The sequence below is a fragment of the Achroia grisella genome, unplaced genomic scaffold, assembly GCF_030625045.1.
Source record: "Achroia grisella isolate CSIRO2021 unplaced genomic scaffold, CSIRO_AGI_Agris_v1 utg1023, whole genome shotgun sequence".
In the NCBI taxonomy this organism is placed as follows: domain Eukaryota; kingdom Metazoa; phylum Arthropoda; class Insecta; order Lepidoptera; family Pyralidae; genus Achroia; species Achroia grisella.
Window position 1 is genome coordinate 543317 of NW_026712560.1, and position 16364 is coordinate 559680.

General features: G+C 31.8%; 2 protein-coding genes across 2 annotated transcripts; one reads left to right on the forward strand and one right to left on the reverse strand.

Annotated features, from left to right (window-relative positions):
* Positions 1–2736: 2736 nt before the first annotated feature.
* LOC131843611 (G2/mitotic-specific cyclin-B2) lies at positions 2737–8358 on the reverse strand. The gene is made up of 7 exons (XM_059192656.1): positions 8148–8358; positions 7857–8065; positions 7061–7199; positions 5993–6427; positions 5297–5419; positions 4803–5023; positions 2737–4155 (listed from the first exon to the last, which is right to left on the reverse strand). The coding sequence occupies exons 1-7, from the start codon at positions 8175–8177 to the stop codon at positions 3771–3773; spliced, it is 1542 nt and encodes a 513-aa protein (XP_059048639.1). The 5' UTR covers positions 8178–8358; the 3' UTR covers positions 2737–3770.
* Positions 8359–9460: 1102 nt separating this feature from the next.
* LOC131848587 (uncharacterized) lies at positions 9461–14213 on the forward strand. Its single transcript, XM_059198850.1, has 2 exons — positions 9461–10089; positions 14163–14213. The coding sequence occupies exons 1-2, from the start codon at positions 9571–9573 to the stop codon at positions 14196–14198; spliced, it is 555 nt and encodes a 184-aa protein (XP_059054833.1). The 5' UTR covers positions 9461–9570; the 3' UTR covers positions 14199–14213.
* The last annotated feature ends 2151 nt before the right edge of the window (positions 14214–16364 follow it).

Consider the following 16364-nt stretch of genomic DNA (forward strand, 5'->3'; position numbering starts at 1 on the left):
TATTGTAATTATGCATACCAGTTACTTAATGCTCTGAGCTCAGTAATAATTTATTCTTTGGCCCATTTCAATATGTATAACATTTTCCCATTTTATTTTTAGATGCTCACAGCAGCGACAGATTAGGTCTGTGTGTGGGTTACACTGGCCTATTGTTCCTTGATACACAGTAATCTAGAAAACAATGGCCAGTGCTATTAAAATTATAAATATCCTGGCCTCACTAACTGCCCTACTATTCCGTTAAGAGGATTCCCAAAGCTGTAAATTGCGTGCGCGAAATATTTACGAGACAGGCTTTCGCTGCATTACAGCGACTATGTGCATACATTGCAGCTCGCTTGTTGCAAAAATGCAACAACATGGAGCCGCTATTGCATTAACAACCGCAGCGAACTAGATAACTACACTGTTTATTGGGTCACAGGCAATACATAATATAATACTTCTTATAACCCCGGATTTAACCGCTTTAATTAAGATTTAAAATCTGTGTAATACGAGGGTAGGTATAGTTCGTCTGTATTACCAGTAAATATTCAAATCTATCAAGTCATTATCAAACATCCTAAGTTTCTGATTTATAATATTAGTACTAAAATTCTCCATGGCCTCGGTGGTCTATCGGTTTATTACACCGATTTTCTTCCGATTGTCACGGGTTCCTCGCACGGTACAAACATTTGTATTCATGAGTATGATTGTTTGTATTGGTTTGGGTATTTTCTACGTATATAATATAATTATTATTATTTATCATCAACTGATTATATTCATAAAGCATTTAAGAACATATGACAAGTCATTACATAGGTGGTTATTCCTATGTATCTAATGACTTGTCATAAATTGTAAAAGATTGTTTGAATATAGAGATTACCTCTATAAGCTGTTAACTCTAACAAGTTAAAAATAATGTATCGTCTATTGTCTAAAACTAATGAAACATAAGAAGCATTATCATACAGTTATATAATAATATACTTATTTCATCTTACAAACATCTATGGCAACAAATACCTACATGTAGATATTTTTTGATTAGGTGTATTTTTTGATTACATGCAAAAATTTACTGATTCATCCTAGTATGGAGGAGTTATATCAAGGAGTTTGAATGATGTATTCTAGTATTGACTACCAAACATAATTCAAACACTACAGAACCTAAATACTACTAAGTACTACATATTTACCTACTAGGTACTATATTAGGTATATCCAATCGTAATAAATATAAAATTCTTAACAAGAAACAGTTGACCTAAAACACAACCAGATTCTTTTTTAGTACGCTGCAGGAGTTCGTTCTCAAAAAAAAAGGAGCAAAAACCGTTCGGCTAACCGCCAAGCGTTAATAAATTCTTCGAATTTGCGGCGGGAGGGAAAACCATGGAAAATGTTTAACATAGTCGAGCGTCCAATAGTTGATCTTTTGGCCAGTTAAAGAGCATGAGAAATAATTGTGCTATTGAGACCACCACTGCCTATGCTTAGTTACTTGTTTATATATTTATAATATAAAAACCACATCAGTTTCAATATATAATTGCAATCTAATGTGCTCCTACAATGACTAACGGTTTACGCAGGCGGGGCACCAATGGAGGATGATAGGATGAACATGAAGTCAGATCAGTTAGCCCAACGTGACAAATTCACCGGGAATGTATCACGATGGTTTCCAGGGGGAACCGCGTGGAGGTCGATCTGACATGGTACATTGCTAGCAATGGGATCATTGGTCCACATTACTAACAATCCCCTTCCCCCGATATTTAGTATTTGCCAAAGTCCATCATTGTGATACAATCTTCTTTATATCGAATTACTTTACTACTACTTATATACAGTCACCCATTTACTTGAAAAGTTTAGTTACCTTTCCAAGATAAGTAAATAAGTGACAGTATTAATTTCCGAAAATGGATTGGTAAGAATTGTATTTTAAGATGTTCAAATGTTCTATGGAAATACAAGACTGTGATTCAGTCTAAATCTAGTAAATATTGCAACGTCGAAGCGATCTCACCACTCTATCTTTTACTTCACCATTAAAAGCTGTCCAACTTTAATGAGACCTGTCAATTCAATGCCTCTTCATCGGCGTCAAAGGACCGATCAATGTGGGATTAATGCGAAAAATCTTTGCACTCATTTCCTAACGGGAATCGAAGATAAAACTTTATAAGAAATTATAGAGTAAAACGAGGTTCAATTTTCGGCCACCCAAAGGGTTAATGGCACGAAGTTGATACATACATACTTTATTGTATGGATATATCTGTATTCCAAAATCTGACGGAAGGAACCTAACGAATCATTGCCACACACTCCTTTGAATATTATTCTATCACACGAAGAGTAATATTCAAAAGATTTTTGTAACAATGAAAACATCTTACAAGACAGCCGTACAATGTAATTCCGGAAGGATATGGGTGATCCTTTTAATATAAAAATATTGTCACTAAAAAAGTTAATCAAAGTTAATTAAAGTATAATGCTCGTTTAGGAGCGTAAAATATGTTTTTTCGTAGTTTGCAACGTCCATTTCAATGACTTCTTAGGGCTAAAAATCGCGTGAATATTTCTCGAGATAACGAACTAAAGCTAGTAGTAAAGCTTATTGCCAACTCGATGGAATATTTTTAGAAATCTCGTTTTTTTTTCAATACTTTCTTTTAATAATCTCTGTTTAGATATAGTCAGTCTCTTAAAAATATATTTTACAACAGTCAAGTTACATATATACAGCGTAATAATTTGCTACTTGGTGCCCAAACTATAAAATATTATAACCCAGTCTAAACAGTTTTTGATTTCATCTGTTATATACAGATATAATTAAACAATTAAAAAAATTATGTGAATCAAAATAATTAATGACAGAGATAAAACTTGCAATAATACTGTATATGAATACTACACTATCTTGCAGAATACACTTACTTGCCCTTTTTATGTAATTGACATTTTAACGACTTTGATAATGCGGATATGGATATTTTAACCAAATCATCTTTTAGTACCTATATTTTCAGTACTTAAGGTATATTTTTAGAAGATTTTATAAAAAAGGCAATGTTGTCAATCACATTTTATTTTCAAAACTTTACGATCAAAACTACATTTAATCAGAAAATCTTTAAAATTACAAACATCATATAGATCTTGCCTACAAAAGAAATTCACACTAGGAGAATCCGTCAAGCATATATTAATTACATATTAAAATTTACATTTCATACCAGCTAAGAGTTTCATTAAGCGTTACAATACTCTCATCATTCTGAAATAATAAAAATATATTCCATAAAAAATACTTACGGGAAATATTTGGCAATAAGTTTACACAACATTCATTATAGTTAAAGCAATCCAGATTAGTCTTGGATTTAAATACAATATCAATTAAAATGTTGATATAATAACCAATTTATGTACAAGTAAATGAGATTTAAGTCTGAATGAATAATATTACATACAAAGATACAGTTACATTTTATATAATTATATCATTAATAATAACGTCAATTACGAACTGGATACATAGATAGTTTACATATTCAATATCACATAAACATAGGTATAAATTATATCTAAAATTAAAACTACTATTAATAAATCAAAACAGGTACCTAAAACAAATCTTATACAAAGTTCAGTCCGAAGTCAGAAACGCAAAAAATAACATTGGATACAATAAACGATGCGTTACAAGTTCACAGATTTTAACATTACATAATAACAACTATAATATTACGGTCTTAAGAATCTGATGACAATTTTGCTAATTCATAAATTAATTCACCTTTGAGCTGCGGTAAGCTAGATACCTTAGCTAGCGTCGTATCCAAATACTTATTATATACCGCCTTAAAATTAGAATTTTCAACATTTATAACTATCCTTGCCATTTTCCTCATTATTGGGTCAATGTGTCCAAGTGAGTAAGTAGAGTAATACACCAGAGTTGGGGTCCAAACATTATCCAGCTCTTTGCTTGACAACAAATACAGCGATAGACAAGTAGCTGCAGCCGCAAGTTCCGAAGGTCTGTAATGAGCCATCGAGTACTCTAGAAGGCACAAGTCGACAAAATATTTCGCTAAGTGGTGATTCTTCGACGTCCCATGCGCTGCTTTGACGAATCTGTAAAATGTATTTATATTACCCACAAACCACACGACTAAATAAATTCTGTTCTAATGATGAAAGAACAGTAACCAGCAGTGAGACAGGAGTTGTTATGAAAATGCTCATTTGTATTCATTCTTTATATATATGTGAGCAGTAGTTGCTGTACATTCTTCATAATGTCGAAAATAGTTAGTAGGATTAATACGTAAATTAAGCAGTGCAGTAATCACTAATAATACACGACATAATAGAGCAATAAACCAACATCATCATTATATCCTATAAAAACACTGATATAACTTTTTTTAGTCCTATTGAAGTGGCAAAAAGGTTGACGGTCCACCGGACGGTAAGTGGTAACTGTGACGACTGTAGTAGCCTATATTGGTTGCAAATCTGAAGGATTATGTGTCATGTTATGTGGACATAACTTGCCGGCATACTCTTACTGGTTTGACTAACATACTTTTTTTTTTGTTCAACCGAATTACTGCTTACTATGTAAGCAGAGTACATCGGTTGAAAGGCGGCAGAGATAGGTTAGAAATAGGTAATATTTGTACTCTGCAAGGTATCGAACCCATAACCATCGGAAGTAAGGCGGTGTGCTAAACAGCTAGACCACCAAAGCCACAAAATAATTCTTTTTATATCCTTACCTTCTTAGGAAGCTAAGTGGAATGGGTCTAGCTAAACAGAAACCTAGTTTGGTCATTATATCCCTTTCACATTTAAATACATCAGATTTGCTGTATGCATTAGCAGTGACATATACAAAGTCTCCAACATCCGGCGCATAGATTTCTTCATATTTGCTGGCAATAAACATTGCTGTGACCCCAACTAGCTGCAGCCGGTCACGCTGCACATTTGGCACAACCTGAAAGATTATTACACTGTATATTATGCAGTTGTGTACTCTAATAAATAGAATGTTATTACGTAATTGAAAGCCTATTGTCACACAAATCAGTCATCTAGAAATTAAACTACGATTTAATTTTGTGATTAAGATATAGAAAGAAATGTAGCTGAAATTCTGCTATGATTAAATGTTCTGTATTATTGAAAACAGTAAATTTTCCTATATCTACAATTTTCAATGTCTCTATGGACTCATAAATTAACCTTATAATAAAAACATTCAATTTACCTGCAAATATCTGTCAATTATTCCCACAGTTAGATGCAATGTTTCTAATACAAGTGAAAATTGACGTTGGACCTCCACCAGCCAGTCTATTAATGTCGCCCTCATCTTAGCAGTGATCACAGTCTGAAATATAGCATTAATTCTGAAAAGCCTGATTTTGAAATAAACTCAAAAACTACCATTGATCTTCACCTTTCATGGGACCATACAATAAGCATAAACTATCAAAAAAAGAAATGTAGGAGATCTGTAGTCTGAAATTATATATTGTATTGTAAAAAGTAGACTGTGTGTTAATCAGGACATAATCTATGTATTTACCAAAATTTCGTTCACAAAATGTGATAGATGGATGTGGATTGGACAGATAGATGTCCGTTACTCTTTTATGTAGAAACTTCAATAGTCTCATCCATCTGTCCAAACTCACAAACCTTAGAATTATGAATTAGTTACTAATTATTACTAATTAAAATTTGGATCCTATAAATGTCCATTAAAAAGGTATAATGTATATACTGCACCGAGTTGTAAGAATATTGGTAAAGATGTCTTGAAGTCTAAACTGGGAATCAAGAAGGTGTCATAACATTGTATTATCTGATAGTCATATCATCATTATATATACAGTGGGTATACATGATATTTGATGTTCTTACAGTTACACTACTAAGTTTATAAATTAGACAAGTGTACCTGTATCTTCAAGTGGTCAGGTTCAATTGGGTACTTCTCTTCAAGTTGCGTCAAGTAATTATATATATCTTTGATGTAAATAGACATGAGAAGTGGACTGTTATTGTCTCGAGCATCAATATCTTCAATGTCAGCGGGAAGTCTTGGTGAAGGACATGCAAAGGTATTCTCAAACATTAGTCCTTTATTTTGTAGATTACTACTACTTATTACAGTACTTTGCTCAGACAATGTGGTCTCAACCAACTTAAGTTTTCCTAACGATTCAGTAGATTCTTTGAGAACAGGTTTCAATGATCTAGTTTCCTTGGTATTCTCTTTCAACGTGGGTAGCTTAGCCGTCCGCTTGGTTGTCTGTGTAGTCTTCTTTGTTTGGATTATAATATTGCTATCCTTTGATTCAGGTTGCCTGTAAATGTTTTCTTTCAGGACAGCCTAAAACAATATACTCAATACATATATTGTTCAATACATCAAAATTTAGTTTATAATAATAGTAATATAAATAAGAATAAAAAACAAATCATTTAATAGAGACTTAGAAGGAATATTTAAAAACCATTATTTCCACTGGTGTCTAAAGTAAAAATGATGTTTTTAAAATATTCCTATTTTTTTTGTTACCATTTCTTTTCAATGCATTAGGAAAACATTTTACATACAACTGTTGATGAAACATACCCCACTGATAACACTTATAAATTACTGTTTATTCAGGCATCAGTCATATGACCAGTAATTTATATAGAATTTCTAATTTACACAGCTTACACCTTTCATATTATATAAGCAAGGTATTTGAACATGCAGAAACAACATAGAAGACTGAGGTATTATTCAAACAGATGACTTTGAAGAAATCTCCTCTTTTTATTATACATATATATATTTTTTATATTATACTTTTGTTGAAAAAGAACTAAACATTGAAAAAGAATAATATTAATGCTATTGAAAAATTGTCAATGAGCTCTTTAATAATTATGCCAAGTATGAGGTATATAGAGAAAATAAAGTAAACTATAACTATGAGGTGATAAGTAATGTAATTGTTTAACATGAACTCACCCTAGTACGAGCAACAGCTCTAGTAGCAAGGCTGGCAGTGCTCTCCTCTCGTCGCAGTAATGGTTTTGATAGTTGCTGAACAGACACATTCTTGCTAGGAAGCCCAGTATCCACTTTTGACTGGACATGACTGTAGTTACTACAATAAAAAATGCAACATTTTTCTTTGAAGTGATTTGTCTTTTAAGTGGTATTTGAATGTAATCATAAAATTTATAATAATTATATGTAGGGTTGTTGGCAAACTAACAGATAAATCAACTTGTGAGTTAAGTATTAACTATTACCCATTGAGCTACTGTGATAAAAATTTGCTAAAAATATCAAGACCAGTGTAGAAAGTTTAACAAATTTTATTAAAAATAGTAACAATACTATTTTTTCCAAAACGCATCCTAAAGTAGACCAGTGTATTATCAGGTATAGAGTAGTAGCAAAGCTACCTAATATTACATAGCAAAAGTGCTTATTGCAACATATTCCGAGGGTAATTGTAAAGAAAAAAATTACATATATAATACATGATAATGTGATATTTGTTCTACCCACAAATCTTACACTTGCTGAATATCAGTAAAAACTGTGTGGTAATTTATTAATAATTACAAAACATGACAAAATATGTATTCAATAAAAAAAATGTTAAAACTTTTCGATTTTTGAAACAGTTTGTTTTTAATAGTTAGGAAAGCAATTAAGGACAATATAGGTAAAACCTTGCAGTATGGTAATTTTAGTAATAATTACATGAACAGAATATCAAGTCATAGGGTAGCCAAAAAAATTCAATACTTACCGAGTCTGGCCTCGATTTACAACAGCTTTTTTCTCAAATTCAGCAGCAGTGACAGCAACTTTTCCTTTATTGTTCTCACGCTGAGCTTGTATATTATGGTCGAGTTCTCCCAAAACACCCCGCCCACCAACATCCTGACGTCTGCTTGGTAAAGCCATAGCGACTTTACCTTTATTAACATACCCATTTTCCTGGTCAACAATCAGCGCCTATAATGTGATTAAATACAATACAATATATATTGAATAAATACACGACATGGCAGTACAAATTTAAAAAAGCATAACATACCGATTTCAGCCGTCGCACGTGAATATCCATAGTTGCTTGCAAATATATATTAAAATCTGATGAAAAATTAAGCTTTGTAACATTCAATTACCGACACGTAAAGATTGAAACTCTTGGTGTCAATAATCACAGACTTAGTCGTCCATGTAAAATACGAGTCGTAAATTTCGTTTCTTCAAAGCGCGATTGGTAACAAGCGTTCAATTTTAAATAACGGATTATTTCGAAATCATATGTTCCTTGTTTTTTTTTTTTATGGTCCTGGATACTTGCGTGGCTTTGTAACATATATAATTATGTAGATATTTTTGGTTCTACAAGTACATACTGTTAATAACTAAAAACTAATATATACTCATCTTTTCTAAGGTATGAAAGATGGGATAGTGTTATAATTTCATAATGACTAATGAAATAAAATAATACAAAAAAATAGGACTACGGAATTCATAGTTTCATTTCATAATATCTTGCTCCTATACCTTAAATCATAGACAAAGCTTATAAACGTAACACAATGAGGCCGTCTATCAGGAAAATAAATTTTCAAAAGAAATTTTATATTGACTATATAAAACGTGAAAGAATTTCTTTCTTATGTCAGACCTATATTTGTTCATCATGTATAATGCAAATTAATAAAACTAATCCCATTTTTGGTATATAGCAATTTGTTATGTTGTTGTTAAATTTACGTCAAATTACTTATTATTCGACAATACTGTTAGTAATATTTTTTAAATTATTTATTTCAATATATTTGAAATATTTCTGCATATATGCATGAAACTTCGATTACGTCAAATAGTAACAATACCACGTAGTCGCTACTTCATCGAAATAACAGCGTGGGGATATTATCGTCGATTATATTTCACTCGCATCGTGAATTCGTTAGAATTTTAAAATACTTTTAAGGTTGGCAACCCCATAGTATTTGATTTCTTTTCGGACTTTTTGGCGGGAAGTCAAATTGAGCGGGTGTTTTAAATTTTCTCCTTTTTGATTTTTTTATTTTAATTGTAATTTTATTGTAAATATTGTATATCTTATTGTAAATACCTAAATAATAAATCAAGCAAAGAAAATGAGTGATAGTAGCGACGGGGGAAACCCCGTCGACCGTGGAAAAAGTCAACGCGGCAAAAAACGGAAGATGTCGCCGAATCATTTAATTATATCCGAGGACTATAAAATGTATACAAAACCCAATTACAAAAGACAGTTTCCTGAAAATCATAGTGTAGATTGTGTTGTCTATGTAGAATCTACAGAAAATGAAAAAGTAGGGAATAAAAACCCCATTACTTTAACAAAGTTATTCACCGAAAATGTGAAAGGCATTGCAGGTGTACACAGAGTAAACGCCTATAAAATAGGTGTGACCTTTCGAAAGCCCGCACCAGCCAATAATTTTTTAAAAATGGACAATTTTTTAAACAAGTATAAATTCAAGGCTTTTGTACCAGCATATATCACAGAAAAAACTGGTATCATAAGATACGTACCGACAGACATGTCCAACGAAGATATTTATAAAAGTATTAGTTGTGATACCGAAGTGATATCCATCAAACGTTTTATGAAAAAAGTAGAGGGAAAACTATCTCCATTGGGCACTGTAGCCGTCACATTTGCAGCTACCACTTTACCACAATATGCCTACATACAATTATTTAGATATCCTGTACACACTTATATTCCACCATTAGTCCAATGTTACAAATGTCTGAAGTTTAACCATTCAGCTAAAGTATGCCGTAGCTCACAGATGTGCTCATCATGTGCTGGTCAACACTCATACAAAGAATGTGATGTAGAAGAAATCGTTTGTATCAATTGTAGTGGTAACCACTTAGCAATTTCGAGAGATTGTCCCATTAAAAAGAAGAAAATTGAAGAAAAAAGAAGTAAATATGTCAATCACTCCTATGCCGCTGTTGTGAGTATGCCCTCAAGTAGTACAACCCCAAAAGTATATGGGCCTTTCTCCACTAACAGGAAAATCATGGTCCAAGCATTTTTTTTTACTTTGCCTTCATTAATGCATAGTTTTATTTATTAAAACACATAATATATAACCTGTTATTTAAGGAGCCAAGCTTAATCAATATTTAAAATCATAATTATTTTATAAAATTGGTCTGAAAGTCACTAAAAACAGTCCTCTGTTATGTCCTAATTCCGGATCGAGTATGATTCGGTTCGGTTTTTATTAGTTGTATTTAAAAATGTAAAATCTTATAAGTCTATGAACATAAAGAATATTGAATGCATGTGAACATAAAACAATTATAATTTTAGAGATTTTTTTTTTACTAAAAGCTAGTGTTCGAATTTTGTCCGATACATTTGTGAACAATCCACTGTCACAATTTGAATATCGCGCCACAAAAATATTAAACACTATTATGGGTATATTTCGCGTGAAATGGAACGTTAACAGTGTGAAGTTTACTCGGTCGTCATGCTGAACAAGTCTCCAAGATTTTGCGCAGTGACAACTTCGCGTCTGTGTGGGAGCCACGTCTCTGTAATGTTGAGTGAACATTCCTCTGGTAAGTCTATTTTACAGTGTTTTATGTGTTATAATTATATTTATTTAACAAAAAAATTGCTCAGTGTGATAATTTAGACCTGTTTCTATGTTGTGAAGTAATATTAAAACTGATACGTGGTATGACATTTTTACGTAAAAATAACAGTCCTCTGTACAACAGTCCTCTGGAAATTTATAATACAGAGGACTGTTCAATGGGACAGAGGACTGTTTTATTTGACGTCCGTGTACTTTATTAATAGTCTTTATAGTCTGCACTAACCTACTGCTTGCCAATAGGGTTTTCCTTACTTACATTGGCCTGTTCCGCTAATTCAGGTCTGTTTTTTCTATTATTATGGATTTTAGAATATAAAATAAAATACGTACCTAGTAACTAAACCATTACGGTTTTTTTATATATTGAAAGTATGTTTTATTGTTTAAGAATTACTGCAATGTCACCAAAGAAGAAACCTAAAACCAAAGAAGAAATAGAAGAGCAGAAAGGAATTGCAGGAAGATTAAGACATCAACAGCTAAAAAATGACCCAGTAAAAAGAGAGCCATTGAAGGAAAAAGTACGTCGAAACTACCTATGAAAGAGGGAAAAAGGTACAAGAAAGTCAGTTTATGATATGAGTCGACGTAAACACAAAGCTGTGACTAAAGAATAGAGAAAGCACTGTGCTATCTATCGCGCAAGCAAAAAAAAAGCTTTGAAAGAAATTACAAACAATTTTGTACGAGAAAATACCATATGACCACTCCACGAAGTGATGCAAGTAATGCGAGAAAGCGTAATGCTAGAAAGAAACGTGACAAAATTGTAAAGGATAAAGACAAAAAGTTAGAGTATTACAGAAAAAAATCCGAGAAATATAGGAAGAGATTAGAACGTTTAGAAAAAGCTAAGACAAAGGAAAATGTGGACACACCTAACACTAAACTTACCCAAATGCGTGATTCGCCAGAAGCTCGCATAGAAGTAGTCAAAAACTTGGCATTGGAGCAAGAGAACCGCTGATGTCGTCGTCACTACAGGAGGTGATATTGAGACATTTGTATAGAGGCTATTCAACGAAGATGTTCCGCAATTAACTTGTTCACGATCGACGATAAAGCCATCCAAGAATTGACAGACGACATTAAAAATGAAACAGTTAATTTAAAAAACTTTAATGGCTCTATAAAAATACATCAAGTTAAGGCTGAAATATTAAGAAGTCCTCTGGAATTAGCTCCAAGTACCGCGAAACTCATAATGAAAAGTTTAAGTTGCACTTGTGAAGACGAGTGCCGGCATTTCAATTTAGGAGTGTTAGAGTACAAAAACAAGACAAAACATAACGTAGATGATATTTACACAGACTCTGAAAGTGAAAACATGGACAACTCACAGGATTCCACAATGGAGACCCACAACGACGTTGTACTGGCTGGACCTAGTTCAATCAACCAACAGAATTACACTATCACATCTTGATTGCATGGTTGGTGATTACATCGTGGTTAAATTTCTAGTAAGAAACACTGAATATGCTGATACATAGACACGGAAGAAGGCGAACTAACAGTAACCTTCTTAAAAATTTGTGATGCTAAAGGACACACATTCAGAGGCGATGAAAATGAAAATTTCTATATGCGATACAGTATTAAATAAAGAAGAAAATTTATTTAATTGCAATTAATAATTAATACTGTGTTTTTCTTCAAATAAACATTGATATAAACTGTCCTAGGGGTGGAAAAAACAGTACTCTGGGTGGCAAAACAGTCCTCTGCCGCATTTTTTTACAAAGTTGCCTATAATTCGAAAAATAAGGGAAAATTACAATGGTTTCTTGTTCATATGCATTTATATTATAACTATCTATCGATTTAACATATAATATTTTCAATTTTGTTGAAAAATAGGTTGGGACAAATTTCAATAGACAAGTTTCCAGTTAGTAGAGAAAGGCCCATATCCCACTTTAGAGAAATCTTTAAATGTATATAATTCACAATTTAAACAAAATGTAAATAATAATAATACTGCATTCAATGCAGATCAAATTGTAAATAATGAAATTATAATTAATGCATTAGTTAAATCTCTTGTTGCTCTCGGTAACAACAAAGAGAAAATGTCAATAACTAATAAGACAATAAAAGAAATATTGTTGTCAAATTTAATTTAATGAATACATACTTAAATATAGCCCAGTTTAATATACAAAGCTTACAGAGTAAAAAAGCTCTGTTGCAAAAATACATGAATGAACAAAATATTGATATCTGTCTCATTAATGAGACATGGCTTAAAAGTAACAGTAAAATTCCTAAATTTACATCCTATAATTTCATATTCAAAAACTCAGTAAATACACACAATGGAGTGGGTATTTTAATAAAAGAAAATTTTAAATATAATATCATAACTACTACTTTTTATGAATCAGTTCAGAATATATGTATTGCAATAGAAACATCCATAGGCAAATTAAACATACTATGTGTGTATTGTCCTCCTAATGGAAGATTTGATACCAACAAACTGAAAAAAGTTCTACTTAGTGCTCCTAAGCCATGTCTCATTATGGGTGATTTTAATGCACATCATATTTTGTTTGGTTGTCATACAAACAATAGTAGAGGTAATAACATATACAATCTCATAGATGAACTTGACTTATGTGTGTTAAATGATGGTAGTCCAACCACCATTCAATCACCAAACAGGCAGGCATCAGCAATAGATATAACATTAGTTAGTCCCCGAATAGCTCCTCTCTGTGAGTGGAAAGTCCATGATGACCCGATGGGCAGCTATCACTATCCAACTCAGGTAAGTGTAAATGTGAGGCCATCAGTGTATGAGGTCCGACCTGTAGAAGAAAAATTTTTATATAATAAAGCAGACTGGTCGAAATATTTTTCTTTATCAGAAAGTATTTTTTCCCACTTAAATGTACATAATAATGTAAATAATGACACACCATTACAATTTTATAATAATTTTGTTAATATTTTATATGACATCAGAGACAAGACAGTACCAAAATCAAAGTTTAAACAAACTATACACACTTTAAGAAAACCAGTGCCTTGGTGGAACAAAACATGTGATGATGCTGTTCAACAGTCTAAGAGAGCCCTTTTACAATATAGAGTTACCCCAACAATTGTTAACTTCATAAATTATAAAAAAGTTGATGCTAAAAAAAAAAAAAAAGAATTCTAAAGGAACAACGCATAGATTCCTGGCAAGAGTTGTGTAGTAGCTTCAATAGAATGACACCTATTTCAAAAATATGGAGTTCCATTAAAAAGTTTAAAAGGATAGGTACATCTTCCAACAAAAATTTTAATGATGACTGGGTACAAAGTTTCTTAGATATGTTGACAGCTCCATCACAATGCAATGATGCAAATTTAGTTGATATATTGAATCAATCTGATAAAAATGATAGTGACTCCTTTCTCAACAGACCCTTTACACTGGCCGAGCTTCATATTTCGCTTAAGAGTAGGAAAGATACAACACCAGGCTTGGACAATATTACATATAAATTAATAAAACAGCTACATCCAAATGCAATTAAAATACTATTAGATATATACAATAAACTTTGGGAGAATTTAATAATACCGGAATCCTGGAAAACCCAGTGTGTTATTCCAATTTTGAAACCAAATAAGGATATTAACTGTGCATCATCATATAGGCCCATTTCCTTGTCATCGTGTCTAGGCAAACTATTTGAAAACATGTTAAAATTACGTTTGGACTACTTTACTGAAACACAGAATAAGTTGCCAGATATTCAGTTTGGATTCAGAAAAGGCAAAAGTTGTTCTGAAAGCTTTGTAACTCTTATATCCCTATTAAAAAAAGCAAAATTAAGTCATTCCAATGTTGTGTGTGTATTTTTAGATGTTAAAGGTGCTTTCGATAATGTAAATATAGAATCCTTAATTCATGTTCTACATAATTTAAATTTCCCCTGTAAAATATTAAACTGGATTTTTAATTTTTTAAAAAACAGAACTGTTTATGTTAAGTATAATAATATCCTACATGGACCTAAATATGTTAACAGGGGAACAATGCAGGGAGCAACCCTGTCCCCTCTATTGTATGGCTTGTATACATCTGAAATCCTCAATTATGTGGATACTACAAAAGTTAACATACTACAGTTTGCAGATGATTTGCTTTTATACACTGAGAGTCAAAGTTTGCCTTTGGCTATAAATAATATAAATACTGCACTAAATCAATTACAAAAGTATTATTCAAATATTCTAAAACTAGAAATCAGTTCAGAAAAAAGCTCTGTGTTAGTATTTAGTAGAGATACATTCACACAAACTAATCTTAAAATTATGTATAATAACAAAATAATACCCATTGTTCATCAACACAAATTTTTAGGTATAGTTTTGGACAATAAATTAAAATTTGATAAACATATAGATTACATTTGTCAAAATGCAATGAGGAGCATAAATATTTTGAGATGTTTAGCAGGAACTTACTGGGGCTCTGATCCCAAAACACTCAATATACTGTATAAAAGCATAGTCAGAAGTCATTTTGATTATAGTAGTTTAGCCTATATGACTGCTAGTACCACGTTGTTGAGGAAATTAGATGTTATACAAAATATAGGGTTGAGAATCATTAGTGGAGCTATGCGTTCCACGCCTATAAATAGTATGGAAGTTGAAAATTGTATACCTCCATTGTCTCTAAGACGTTTGCAACTGGCAGAAAGATTTTGTATAAAGGAATTATCTTCCAGTAATAGTATTGTGCTTAAAAATATTTTATATCCTGCACAGCTTTCTGAGTTAGTTGTAGGTTCCCCCATATCAGCATCTGTTATTATTTCAGGATCATTACCTGAAATTTCAATAATAATGACACATGTTAAAAATGCTACAGGTGGAATATATATAAATGACAAATGGCCAGTATACAAATGTCCATATGATTCACTAATCTGTTTCCTTGACACTACATTTCATTTAGATTTAATATATAACAAATATGACTTTGCAGAATTTTTAAATAAGAAATCAGAATTTTATGTTATTTATACCGATGGTTCTAAAAATTTAAATGATGTTAAAGCAGCTTATTATGATCCACAAAAGAAATATACTAAATGTATTAAACTCAAAAGTAATTGCAGCATCTTTACAGCCGAAAGTTATGCTATATTAAGTGCTTTGTTATATGTTAATAACCTTGTAAATAATGTAAATATACTAATAGTTACTGATTCAAAGAGTGTATTGGAGACTTTATCCAGTGGCAATTGTACATATAAACAAAATTATATTATATATGAAATAAAAAATAGGTTAATAACTTTAAGTAAAAATAAGAATGTAGAATTTGTATGGGTACCCTCACACAGTGGCATACCTGGAAATGAGGTCGTAGACTTGGCAACTCGTCAACAATATGATGAAGATCAGACAGACATTTTGAAAGTGCCATTTACCGACTACTACCAATATTTTAAAAGTAAATTACGAAGAGTGTGGAAAGAGTACTGGAACATAACCACAGAAAATAAAGGAAAATGGTATGCAGAATTACAGCCAGACTTACCAGTGACACCTTGGTACAGCAAATTCAAATATTACAATAGAAAATTTATCACTATCATCAATCGTCT

Excerpts from the sequence above, each read along its gene's own strand:
- LOC131843611 (XM_059192656.1), bottom strand. The coding sequence starts at position 8,177 with ATGGATATTCACGTGCGACGGCTGAAATCG. Across the intron at positions 6,428-7,060 it reads GAGCTGTTGCTCGTACTAGG|GCTGTCCTGAAAGAAAACAT; the intron begins GTGAGTTCATGT and ends ATATTGTTTTAG. Across the intron at positions 5,024-5,296 it reads TAATTGACAGATATTTGCAG|GTTGTGCCAAATGTGCAGCG; the intron begins GTAAATTGAATG and ends ATAATCTTTCAG.
- LOC131848587 (XM_059198850.1), top strand. The coding sequence starts at position 9,571 with ATGGACAATTTTTTAAACAAGTATAAATTCAAGGCTTTTGTACCAGCA. Across the intron at positions 10,090-14,162 it reads ATCACTCCTATGCCGCTGTT|ACCCTTTACACTGGCCGAGC; the intron begins GTGAGTATGCCC and ends CTTTCTCAACAG.